General features: G+C 49.6%; 1 protein-coding gene across 1 annotated transcript in view; it reads right to left on the bottom strand.

Annotated features, from left to right (window-relative positions):
- Positions 1-638: 638 nt before the first annotated feature.
- Positions 639-12,276, bottom strand: part of SLC30A10 (solute carrier family 30 member 10) — a 34,440-nt gene continuing 22,802 nt past the window's right edge. Inside the window, exons 3-4 of the mRNA XM_075339118.1 lie at positions 11,322-11,561; positions 639-2,343 (exon numbers count right to left, since the gene is read on the bottom strand). Coding sequence (XP_075195233.1) covers positions 1,865-2,343; positions 11,322-11,561 — 719 coding nt within the window. The 3' untranslated portion in view covers positions 639-1,864. The remainder of the gene's footprint in view (positions 2,344-11,321; positions 11,562-12,276) is intronic.

Below are 12,276 nucleotides of genomic sequence, written 5' to 3'. Positions count from 1 at the left end.
ATAGTATTTTAACACTAGAACTACTGGACTCGTGACACCTATATAGAAATACATAGTGCAAAGTAGTCAAAATGACTACCTCAGTAGTTCTAGTGTTAATACTTATATTCTTGTCCACAGGGGGCAGTATTATAGTAGTTATATTCTTGTCCATAGGGGGCAGTATTATAGTAGTCAGTAATGATAAACACCTTTCCGTTCCCTTGCTTTCCACTTTCCTCTTAGCAGTCTATACATTATCCAGCAAGAGGCGACACTCAGCATAGTAGAAAGCCCCACCCAGTGAAAAAAGAGTTTAAAGGGGATGTCCACTACTTGGACAATCCCTACTCATTCCCCTTGTTTGCCCCCGCAAAAATAAATAAGCCTATACTCACGTCCGATGTGGTAGTGGTTCCAGCAATGTCTGAAGTCGCGTTCCCAGGACCCGCGTGACATTGTTATAACAAGCGAGCCCTGAGACCAATCAGTGCCCGGCTTCTATCTCCCAGCCTTTGGACATTTGAGCAGGATGTGAGCGCAGCGCTGACTTCCTGCTCAAATGTCCGAAGGCGGGGTGAAGGAAGCCGGTATTGATTGGTCACGGGGCCAGTGTCTTAACAATGCCACGTGGGCTCTGGGAATGAGACTTCAGATAGCATGGAAATCGCGGCCACACCAGAGGTGAGAAAAAGGCTAATTTATTTTTCTAGGGCGAACAAGTGGAATTAGAAGGGGTGGTCCAAGTAGTGGACAACCCCTTTATATCTACACCCTGAGGCATGATGGGAGTGATATTTAGAATTGAAATAAACCCCTTTAGAGAAGCCAAAACCGCTTTAAAATTCAATTTAGGAAATCTTACTAATCGTTAGATGCTATTATCGATAGTAATTGGAGTTGACCATTAAAGTTATCTGTTATGGAAACTGTGCTATCACTAGAGTACTGCGGTGACAGACACAGGGGTCTTCAGCTGACCAGAAATTGACAGCAGCATTTAAAAGGTTAATAACGGTTGGCTCCGCTCTGCTCCAGCTGTGCCTGTTAGAGGCAGATGAAGGCTAAATAATTCAGCCTTCATCTGCAGGGAAAGATGCGGGCTCAGTGTGTGTGCCCGCATCAAAGGCAAAATTCAGCCTCTATCTGCAGGGAAAGATGCGGGCTCGGTGTGTGTGCCCGCATCAAAGGCAAAATTCAGCCTCTATCTGCAGGGAAAGATGTGGGCTCGGTGTGTGAGCCCGCATCAAAGGCAAAATTCAGCCTCTATCTGCAGGGAAAGATGCAGGCTCGGTGTGTGAGCCCGCATCAAAGGCAGAGATAAGACCCATGATGTTCATAGTTAAGGGTAAAGGGGATTTCGATCCTGGCAGCGAGTGTTCAATTTACCCACAGCACCTCCACAGGTCAAATGAAGTACTGACCTCCTAGGACCTCCAGAGGTAGAGACACTTTACAGATGCTGCTGATGTGCCCTAAAAATTAGGGTCCTGAAAAACAGACCCACCAATATAGGGTATATAAAAATAAAGTATATTTGGAGAGTTTCTAAAATTAGCCCCTAAAAAACCTGGTAGAAGATAGGGTTGATGAGGAGGTGGCTTTTTCGATTTGCCCACTTTAGGATTTATCCTCCATCATTTACCCAATAACTCATTGTGATGCCATTCTGAAACAACCTGATCATATATTTGTGCGTTCCCATTATTAGCAAACTCTGCGATCCTAACACATTCACGCTGCCAGTTCTGATGCCTATATCTGAAAACGGAGAAATAAACCGATAAACACAGCACAGACCACATCAAAACATGCACTATGGATCCAAAAGTCACTTTGGTCCTCATGATGAGGTTCATATTGCCCTCTAGTCCATGGCAATAGTCTAAAAACGAGTAGCCTTTTTGTTCAGAGCCTCATTTTCTGAAGTTACACCATTGGCAATCACCTTCACTTCCGGAGTCTCTTCACTTGAAGGGTCAATCGGAATCTCAATATCGGTAATTATGTCATTACTCTTGTACCACACTTGAGAAGTTTTGCCCTTCTTCAGGGCTTTGCCATTCGTTTCGGCAAATGGTACCAGCTCCTGACTGCAGCAGAGGCTAGCATCGCATTTCTTGGATATGCATGGAGCAGTGCATGCCAAGGAGAAGTCTTTGGTATCTGTAAACTCAGCCTGTAGCGTGACGGCATGGACGCCTTCAGTGTGGAAGATTTTACGAATGATGCGATTGGACAATTTGTAGCTTTCAAGGTTCTCAAACTTCACATGGAGCGTTGCGATGTTCTTCCCGCTAGCTAACTCCCAAATGTGAATCTCATGGATACTTTTTACCCCTGGTACCACGGAAATTTTTTCACCTGCAGAATAATAAATAAAAACAAATTAAAATAAAACAAAAAAAACAACTTATAGGCAAAATGAGAATTTACTACTTTCCTATAAGTAAAATAAAATTTAAAAAATACAATATAAGTACTGCCAGTTTTCCTATAAATTACTTTAGGACAATAAAATTAATCTTAAAGCTATTTTATATCTCAGGGATCAAATAAATGTGTACTGGATGTGTGGCGTCCTGGACAAGCCAGGGGCCACAGAGAACAACGCCCACACACCCCACACTCCCGGTCAGGCACACCAAAGTCAGACACAAAACCCTTGTTGCCTTCCTCCAGGGGCTGATGTTCACACCAGGGGGGTGGGCCAGGCGGTTGGCCCCGCCCACCAAGGAGTTCACAGTCCTGGAGGCGGGAAAAGAGTTCAGTTCAGTGAGGGAAGTGAAAGTGAGAGGAAGGAAAGTGGCAAGTGAGCAGACTGAAGTTGGTCCGGGTGTGTGGCCCGGACAGATCAGCAAGGTTGGCAGACGGTGGTGACCGTCTGCAGGAGTGGCCTATCGGAGTCTACCGTAAGGACCGTGGATGGGCGGTGGCCCGGCGGTACTGGACCGGTACACAAAGAGAAGTCAGCACCATCTGGCAGGGGCTTACGGACCCCGGCAAGGCTAGGAGTCGCCGTGAATTTGCCAAATTCGTTAGCGAAGGGGACCTCCTGGGTTTCCCAGCAGCCAAGTCCCGACAGAAGGCGACAGTCCAACCGTGAGAGGGAAACACAGCCACCGCCAAGGCTACCGTTCCCAGGGCCAGAGCCTACGGGCAAAAGGGGCTCCTCCGGCCATTATCCAAGCTGGGGAGCGGGTTACCGGTGGGAACCCATTGGAACCGTTTACAGAACATAGGTGCAGGGAAAGGCAGTCACCATCAACCTGCCGGGAGAAACAACACCGCAGCCGTCTGTGGGACCCGTCCATCCAGCCGTGTGTTTTACCGAGAACTGTGTCCTCATCATTGGCTGAGTGAGTACCACTGTGCCGTGCGGCACAGCGCTGCCCCCGCGACCCTGCACCTCACCAGGCCCTGTAACCCGCCTGTCATCCATCCCTACCTCATCACCGGGCCCCAGGACAACCAACCCCCTACCCACGGAGGGGAGGACTAACAACAAAGCTGCTCCCTGTCACCGCTCCCGGGATTCCCGTCTAGAGCAGCGGTGGTGTCACCAATATCACCACAACCGTGGGTGGCGTCACGGACAATAACCAAATCCCCACAATCCAAATCCCCTTTTCACTCACGGCGAGGAACGCCGCTCGAGTCCCCGAGATCCGGCCCTCCGCTTGAGCCACCACCGAGCAGCAGCGACAGCAGCAGCCGGACCCGAGCAGTGGGAAAGCGCAGCGTCCCCTCCTCCGCCCGCGACAACTTGGCGTCACGAACAGGATCTTACCGCTCTACCGTCTGGTGGAGGTGCGCCTTGTTACCGCCGGAGGTGTCCGGCCGGAAAATTGGAAAAGCCGCCATCTTGGGCGCGAAAAATTCCTGCTCGAGCGTCTCCTCAAGTAGTGGAGGCGCGAAGGCCAAAACCACGCCCCTGTAGAGGAGGAGCCGTAAAGAGACTAAGGGGGACTGATGGCGTCTGGCCGCATGTAGCCCGCGGCTATAAAAGCAGAGACACTAGGACTCTGCAGCGATACTGGGTTCCTGGAAGACTTTATTGCCAAAATGCACAGTCCGACTACCAACGAGGATGCTCCCGCGCCCGGCACGGCGATGTGGCTGAGAGACCGGACTGCCCCGCTGAATAACCGTCTGCAAGCCCACATGCAGCTCCTCCTGGAGGAGTGGGAGACCGACATGGCGGACGTGGTGGCTGCTATGCGGAGACGCGAGGTGGAAGAGGATTTGGAGGAGCGGGTAAGAGACCCACGCCCCTGTATTCCCGAGGGATCGGCCACTGCGGCTGAGGAGCCCGGCCTGCACCCGCTCAACCTGCCTCCCTCCCCGCTACCCGTGTTAGCTGCTGCCGCCCCGCCACTAGGCCCGCTACCTGTCCAACCGGTAGCGATACCCTGCCAACCCGCCCCGGCGGAACAACCGGCTGCAGACGCTCAGGACCCCCCTGGGTCGCTCCCGTGGGAGCCGCTGGGACCGCGGCCCCTTAACGAAAATGTGCCAGAAGTCCCGGCAGTGATTGCGCCAGACCCCGCGCCCGTGACTGTGGCATGGATGAAGGCCAGAGTGATTGAGTTCCACCAACGCCAGCAAAGTCAGATATACTTCATGATGGAGCAGTGGACCAATGAAGTGGAAACGCTGGTTGCAACTGCCCCAATGTATGGGAAGGGAGCAGATGTGACGGAGCCGACGGGTAGCTCACGTCCCCATGTCCTACCAGGACCGGCCACTGCGGCTGGGGGGCCCGGCCCTGTCTCGGCCCTCGTATCATCCCTACCATTATTCTTGGGGCGACTCAGCGTTAACCAACCTGACCTGCTACCCCCCGCTACCGCAGAAGAATCTGAGGTGCTGGATACTGGGAGCCGGGAGGCTGCGGCAACCCAAATGACGCAGAGACAAGTGATAGCGACTCCAATGACTCCAGCTCCGGTGCTGAGCCCACCCCTGAAAGTGAGGAGACAAGTGAACATCTCCGCTACGTGGGAGAACCGGTAGTTTATTACACCGCGCGCAATGGTGGGAACGAATACCGGGCACCCCTGTCACAGCAGGCATGTCACTGCATGTTTGATATGCTGGTGGCGGAGGATGGGGCCGCCTCATCAGAAGAGTCGGCGTAAGGGCAGCGGAGTCCCGTTGCAGTTGTTCCCCGTTGGGACCACCAAAGTACCGTTTAAATGTTTGGAAATGAATGATAAGTGAATGATTTACCGAAGAGTCACCTGATTTACTGCTTGATTGAAACCGGTCGTTGCCGGCAACTGGTCCCCGTTGGGACCCCCTTTTCAAATTATGCGTAGAAACTACTACGGACAGGCCCGAGAACTAGCAGGGCAACCACAAACTTGTGGCATGTAAATAATAATGTTGTTGTGGCTTTCACCGTTACCGCCTCCGGAGAGGCAGATTGGAGGAATGGCCCGCAGTGGATCAGGCTAGGGCCCAGCCACCACCGGAACCGGTGGCGATCCTCTGGGGGTTTCAGGGGTTCCCCATGGACGTGGGTCCCCTAAAAAGGACAGAACCCGCTCGGGCAACTTGTGCTGGACTGGAGTCAAGGGGTGCTGCCTGTTTGCTTAGGGGCAGCATCAGGGCCAGGTTGCTTGGGTGGGAGAGAGCGGAAGCCGTAACCGTTACGCAACGTTTAAGTAAGAGTACCTCCCGATGTGGGAAGATGTTATTTTAATTGTAATGTGTTACCGTTTTTCTATCTTTTCAGTTCGTGAAAATAAAACCGGTGATGGACGGGCAGCCCGCGGACGGTCTGCATTTAACTAAGGGGGAATGTGGCGCCCTGGACAAGCCAGGGGCCACAGAGAACAACGCCCACACACCCCACACTCCCGGTCAGGCACACCGAAGTCAGACACAAAACCCTTGTTGCCTTCCTCCAGGGGCTGATGTTCACACCAGGGGGGTGGGCCAGGCGGTTGGCCCCGCCCACCGAGGAGTTCACAGTCCTGGAGGCGGGAAAAGAGTTCAGTTCAGTGAGGGAAGTGAAAGTTAGAGGAAGGAAAGTGGCAAGTGAGCAGACTGAAGTTGGTCCGGGTGTGTGGCCCGGACAGATCAGCAAGGTTGGCAGACGGTGGTGACCGTCTGCAGGAGTGGCCTATTGGAGTCTACCGTAAGGACCGTGAATGGGCGGTGGCCCGGCGGTACCGGACCGGTACACAAAGAGAAGTCAGCACCATCTGGCAGGGGCTTACGGACCCCGGCAAGGCTAGGAGTCACCGTGAATTTGCCAAATTCGTTAGCAAAGGGGACCTCCTGGGTTTCCCAGCAGCCAAGTCCCGACAGAAGGCGACAGTCCAACCGTGAGAGGTAAACACAGCCACCGCCAAGGCTACCGTTCCCAGGGCCAGAGCCTGCGGGCAAAAGGGGCTCCTCCGGCCCATATCCAAGCTGGGGAGCGGGTTACCGGTGGGAACCCATTGGAACCGTTTACAGAACATAGGTGCAGGGAAAGGCAGTCACCATCATCTGCCGGGAGAAACAACACCGCAGCCGTCTGTGGGACCCGTCCATCCAGCCGTGTGTTTTACCGAGAATTGTGTCCTCATCATTGGCTGAGTGAGTACCACCGTGCCGTGCAGCACAGCGCTGCCCCCGCGACCCTGCACCTCACCAGGCCCCGTAACCCGCCTGCCATCCATCCCTACCCCCATCACCGGGCCCCGGGACAACCAACCCCCTACCCACGGAGGGGAGGACTAACAACAAAGCTGCTCCCTGTCACCGCTCCCGGGATTCCTGTCTAGAGCAGCGGTGGTGTCACTAATATCACCACAACCGTGGGTGGCGTCACGGACAATAACCAAATCCCCACAATCCAAATCCCCTTTTCACTCACGGGCGAGGAGCGCCGCTCGAGTCCCCGAGATCCGGCCCACCGCTTGAGCCACCACCGAGCAGCAGCGGCAGCAGCAGCCGGACCCGAGCTGTGGGAGAGCGCAGCGTCCCCTCCTCCGCCCGCGACAGATGATCTTCCAGAAAAATGCTCGTGTCCCACCTTGACTTCCATTACACTCGGAACTCAAGTTGTGACGTCCGAGCATCCAAAAGCTGGTTACAAGCACCGAGCACCCGAGCATGGTAGTGCCCGCTCATCACTAGTTACGAGTACCGAGCGCACGAGCATGGTAGTGCCTGCTCATCACTAGTTACGAGTACCGAGCACCCAAGCATGGTAGTGCCCACTCATCACTAGTTACAAATACTGAGCACCCGAGCATGGTAGTGCCCGCTCATCACTAGTTACGAGCACTGAGCACCCGAGAATGGTAGTGCCCGCTCCTCACTAGTTACCAGTACTGAGCACCCGAGCATGGTAGTGCCCACTCATCACTAGTTACGAGTACTGAGTACTTGAGCATGGTAGTGCCCACTCATCACTAGTTACCAGTACTGAGCACCCGAGCATGGTAGTGCCCACTCATCACTAGTTACCAGCACTGAGCACCCGAGAATGGTAGTGCCCGCTCCTCACTAGTTACCAGTACTGAGCACCCGAGCATGGTAGTGCCCGCTCATCACTAGTTACCAGTACTGGGCACCCGAGCATGGTAGTGCCCACTCATCACTAGTTACTAGTACTGAGAACCTGAGCATGGTAGTGACCACTCATCACTAATTACAAGTACTGAGCACCCGAGCATGGTAGTGCTCGCTCATCACTAGTTAAGAGTACCGAGCACCCGAGCATGGTAGTGCTCACTCATCACTAGTTAAGAGTACCGAGCACCCGAGCATGGTAGTGCTCGCTCATCACTAGTTAAGAGTACCGAGCACCCGAGCATGGTAGTGCCCGCTCATCACTAGTTACGAGTACCGAGCACCTGAGCATGGTAGTGCCCGCTCATCACTAGTTACGAGTACCGAGCACCCGAGCATGGTAGTGCCCGCTCATCACTAGTTACGAGTACCGAGCACCCGAGCATGGTAGTGCCCGCTCATCACTAGGGATTATCAAAAGCCGATTTTGAAAGTGTTCCCCTTTAAATTGTGCTCTGGATCACTAAACTAACTGAAGCTGAGTATTGTGATTTCTTTTTTTACTTCCCGTTTCTGTGATAGGAAGCTTCGGAGTGAATCACGCGTATTAGATGCTGATGTCCTGATGAATTTGCTGTTATTAAGCTTTATACAAACAGCAAAGTCATCTTGCCTGAACCTTGTGGCTCATAAACTGCCTATGTGCCTGGAGATCACCGTAGATCTGTTTTCCAGAATGATATTCGTCTTCTCTCTGTTTGTTTGTGCCTAACGTTTGTTTACCCGCAGATGACAATGTTCTATGGGCCTTTGTGTTCTTACACAGAAATGTTTGTATAAATGACATTAGACTTCTTGTAGTTTTGATCTGATTCCAGACGATCCAGTTTTAATCTCACATTCTATGTATTCATTTGTCTTTGGTTTTTTTTTTGTTGTGTCACAGTATATTATCTATTTGTAAATAATAGATGTAATGTTGATTGAGTGAAGTGCAGAATATAAAGAGACAACCATGATCAGGCATGTTGAAAAGCAATATGCTCAATCTTCATAAATTCATCACAATTTCCACAAGTACTTATGTTCTGCTTATATCAGTTAAGGCTTCATTTCTTAAATTATTTAATTTGCCAGGCACCATAGAGAAAGTGTACTATATTCCTCCTGGGAGCCGTCAGCTTTCAGTCATGCGGGTATGTCGGCAATGGCTACAGACACCATTCATAGGACTGTGAGCATGACCTGGCATCTTGACTGACAAGCGTCTCTGCAGTGCAACTGTTAGTCAAAATCAAGGGGTGTCCATATGGCCGCTGTTCATAGTGATAAGAGACTATCTGCACTGGCATGCCACCATGACTGAAAGCCAGTGTCTCCTGGGAGCAATAAAGTTAATTTTCTCCCATTTGGCACACTTTCAGTACAGTGGCCAGGCACTAAGGCTATTAACATGCAGATTAGGTCTTTATCTGTAGCCTCCTAGCGTTACCGGATATGAAAGGTTCCCTTTAAGGCCATGGTTTTTGTAAATCACCTATCTGATAAAAGGGTGTGCTAGTGTGGACCAGTTGGATTCCATGGAGGCGCAGGGAATGGGTTGGATGATTTATGTAAGTTACCTACTTAAAAAGGGTGTCTTGGGGTGGCCCAGCGGGGTCCCAAGGAGGTGCAGGTGCTGGATTGGATGGTTTATGTAAATTACCTACCTAACAAGCTGTTTTTCAATTGCCCAGTGGGGTTTCAAAGAGGTGCAGGGGCTTGGTTGGATGTTTATGTAAATCACCTACATTAAAAAGGTTTTCTGGGGTGACCCATTGGGGTTCCAAGGAGGAGCAAGGGCCAAATTAGATAATTTATGTAAATCACCTACCTAAACATGTTTTGTTGGGGGGGGGGCGCAGGGGCTGGGTTGGATGTTGTTTGGTAAATCACCTACATAAAAAAAGGTTTCTGGGGTGGCCCAGTAGGGTTCCAAGGAGGGGCAAGTGCCGGATTGGATAGTTTATGTAAATCAACTACCTAAAGAGGGTATTTTTGGGAGGCCCTGAGGGGTTCTAAGGAGGGGCTGGGGCTGGGTTGGATGCAGGGCTTAAACAATCCCAGAAGAGTTGGCAGCTATGTCTGTCTATAGGGCCATTTCCGAATGTCTCTCACATCATGTACACAGTTTAGTAAGCAGCGATGACACTTTCTGCTCCAGTCCCAGGGGTCACAAGATCACCGGGTAGTGAGTGGCTGCAGGAACACCTGGGTGGATCGGCTGAGCAGGATATCTCAAGAAGTTGTACTTTGAGGAGGAGAGCATAGTCTTATTTTTTTTAGTGATTTCCTGTACAAAGATTTTGTATTACCTATAAGATGCTGATTCTCGTACCTTTAGTAATATGAAACTTATTAGGCAGTGTCTACCAATTTCCACCCATGGGTGTGTCTCACATGTTATAATGGTGTCTCTTTGTTTGACACATGGTCAGTGTGTGGAGGTTGTTATGCCTCTGGAAGGAATCCCTGAGAGAGAGGATTTGCTTGTTCTGACAGGAAGTGAAACTTTGTGTTGAAAAGAAATTGAAAAACAGAAATAAAAAAAGAGTACAGAATACAGTACAGACCAAAAGTTTGGACACACCTTCTCATCTCTAGAACAACTGTTAAGAGGAGACTTTGTGCAGCAGGCCTTCATGGTAAAATAGCTGCTAGGAAACCACTGCTAAGGACAGGCAACAAGCAGAAGAGACTTGTTTGGGATAAAGAACACAAGGAATGGACATTAGACTAGGGGAAATCTGTGCTTTGAGTCCAAATTTGAGATCTTTAGATCCAACCCCCGTGTCTTTGTAGAAAAGGTGAACGGATGGACTCTACTTGTCTGGTTCCCACCGTGAAGCATGGAGGAGGAGGTGTGATGGTGTGGGGGGTGCTTTGCTGGTGACACTGTTGGGGATTTATTCAAAATTGAAGGCATACTGAACCAACATGGCTACCACAGTATCTTGCAGCGGCATGCTATTCCATCCGATTTGCGTTTAGTTGGACCATCATTTATTTTTCAACAGGACAATGACCCCAAACACACCTACAGGCTGTGTAAGGGCTATTTGACTAAGAAGGAGAGTGATGGGGTGCTACGCCAGATGACCTGGCCTCCACAGTCACCAGACCTGAACCCAATCGAGATGGTTTGGGGTGAGCTGGACCGCAGAGTAAAGGCAAAAGGGCCAACAAGTGCTAAGCATCTCTGGGAACTCCTTCAAGACTGTTGGAAAACCATTTCCGGTGACTACCTCTTGAAGCTCATCACGAGAATGCCAAGAGTGTGCAAAGCAGTAATCAAAGCAAAAGGTGGCTACTTTGAAGAACCTAGAATATAAGACATATTTTCAGTTGTTTCACACTTTAAGTATTTCATTCCACATGTTTTAATTAATAGTTTTGATGCCTTCAATGTGAATCTACAATTTTCAGAGTCCTGAAAATAAAGAAAACTCTTTGAATGAGAAGGCGTGTCCAAACTTTTGGTCTGTACTGTATATATAAAATAAAGTAACAAAAGATAGTATCACAGAAAAAAATTCCATTTTATTTGAATAAACATTATAGCGTTTGAACCCACGTGAAAATAGGATATAAATAGGAAATAGGGTAAAAATAGGGAAAGAGCTTAGTCTTTTTACTGGGTAGGCATAAGGTGAGGATTGACAACCATGTGCCAAGTGAACGATACGTAAATAGCGGATATGCTAGAAGAAAGCAACAATCAATCGGCTGGTTTAAAACAAATCCTAAATCCCTGGAACCACTACATAAATGAAGGAATGTGTTATTCTTACCAATTTCTCCAACGTTGATGCCTTTGGGGACCATCTGAAGCAGGATGGTGGATGTCTCTTTAATGAGTGGGAAGGCAGAAAATAAAATGATGGCCACCATCACTACGGTCAGGCTGGGATCGATGTAACACTGCCAATTGCATGTGTCTTCAGGCCCAAGTGGTCGTACGTAAAATATGACGGCTGCCACCACAACAACCACAGACCCCAGTGCGTCACCCACTACATGAAGCATAACACCTGAAGAGACAGAAAGCCATGTTAATCAATGTATACATATACTGCCATTCCACCATTCCTGGCTAAAGATTAATTAAAAATGACTTGATGAAGGTGGCCAACGTCTCAGTCTAATCGACAATAACCACACTTACAGGGGCTCCATTGTAGAAGAATGCACTAATGGCATCCAAAGCCATGCATCAGATGGATTATAAGAGTATGTGCACCCCATGTCATTTTCATATGGACCCAACACAAACCTTCACACTGTATGATTGCTTGCATACTGTATAATGGCCCTAAAATAGCCCTCCATAAAGTATAAAGGCTCCCACATAGCCCTCCAAATAGTACAATTGCCTCCACATAGCCTTCCATATAATATATTAGGCGCCACATTGCCTTTCATATTGTTTTATAATGCACCCCATAGTCTTCCATATAGTATAGTGGACTCCACATAGTCTTCAGTCTGGTATAATGCACCCATAATCCTCCATGTAGTATAGGGAGCTCCACATTGCCTTTCATATTGTGTTATAATGCACCCCATAATCCTCCATGTAGTATAGGGAGCTCCACATTGCCTTTCATATTGTGTTATAATGCACCCCATAGTCTTCCATATAGTATAGTGGACTCCACATAGTCCTCAGTCTGGTATAATGCACCCCATAGTCCTCCATGTAGTATAGGGAGCTCCACATTGCCTTTCATATTGTGTTATAATGCA

This window comes from Anomaloglossus baeobatrachus, chromosome 3 (assembly GCF_048569485.1).
Source record: "Anomaloglossus baeobatrachus isolate aAnoBae1 chromosome 3, aAnoBae1.hap1, whole genome shotgun sequence".
Classification (NCBI taxonomy): Eukaryota; Metazoa; Chordata; class Amphibia; order Anura; family Aromobatidae; genus Anomaloglossus; species Anomaloglossus baeobatrachus.
This window is presented reverse-complemented; position numbering and strand designations above follow the sequence as displayed.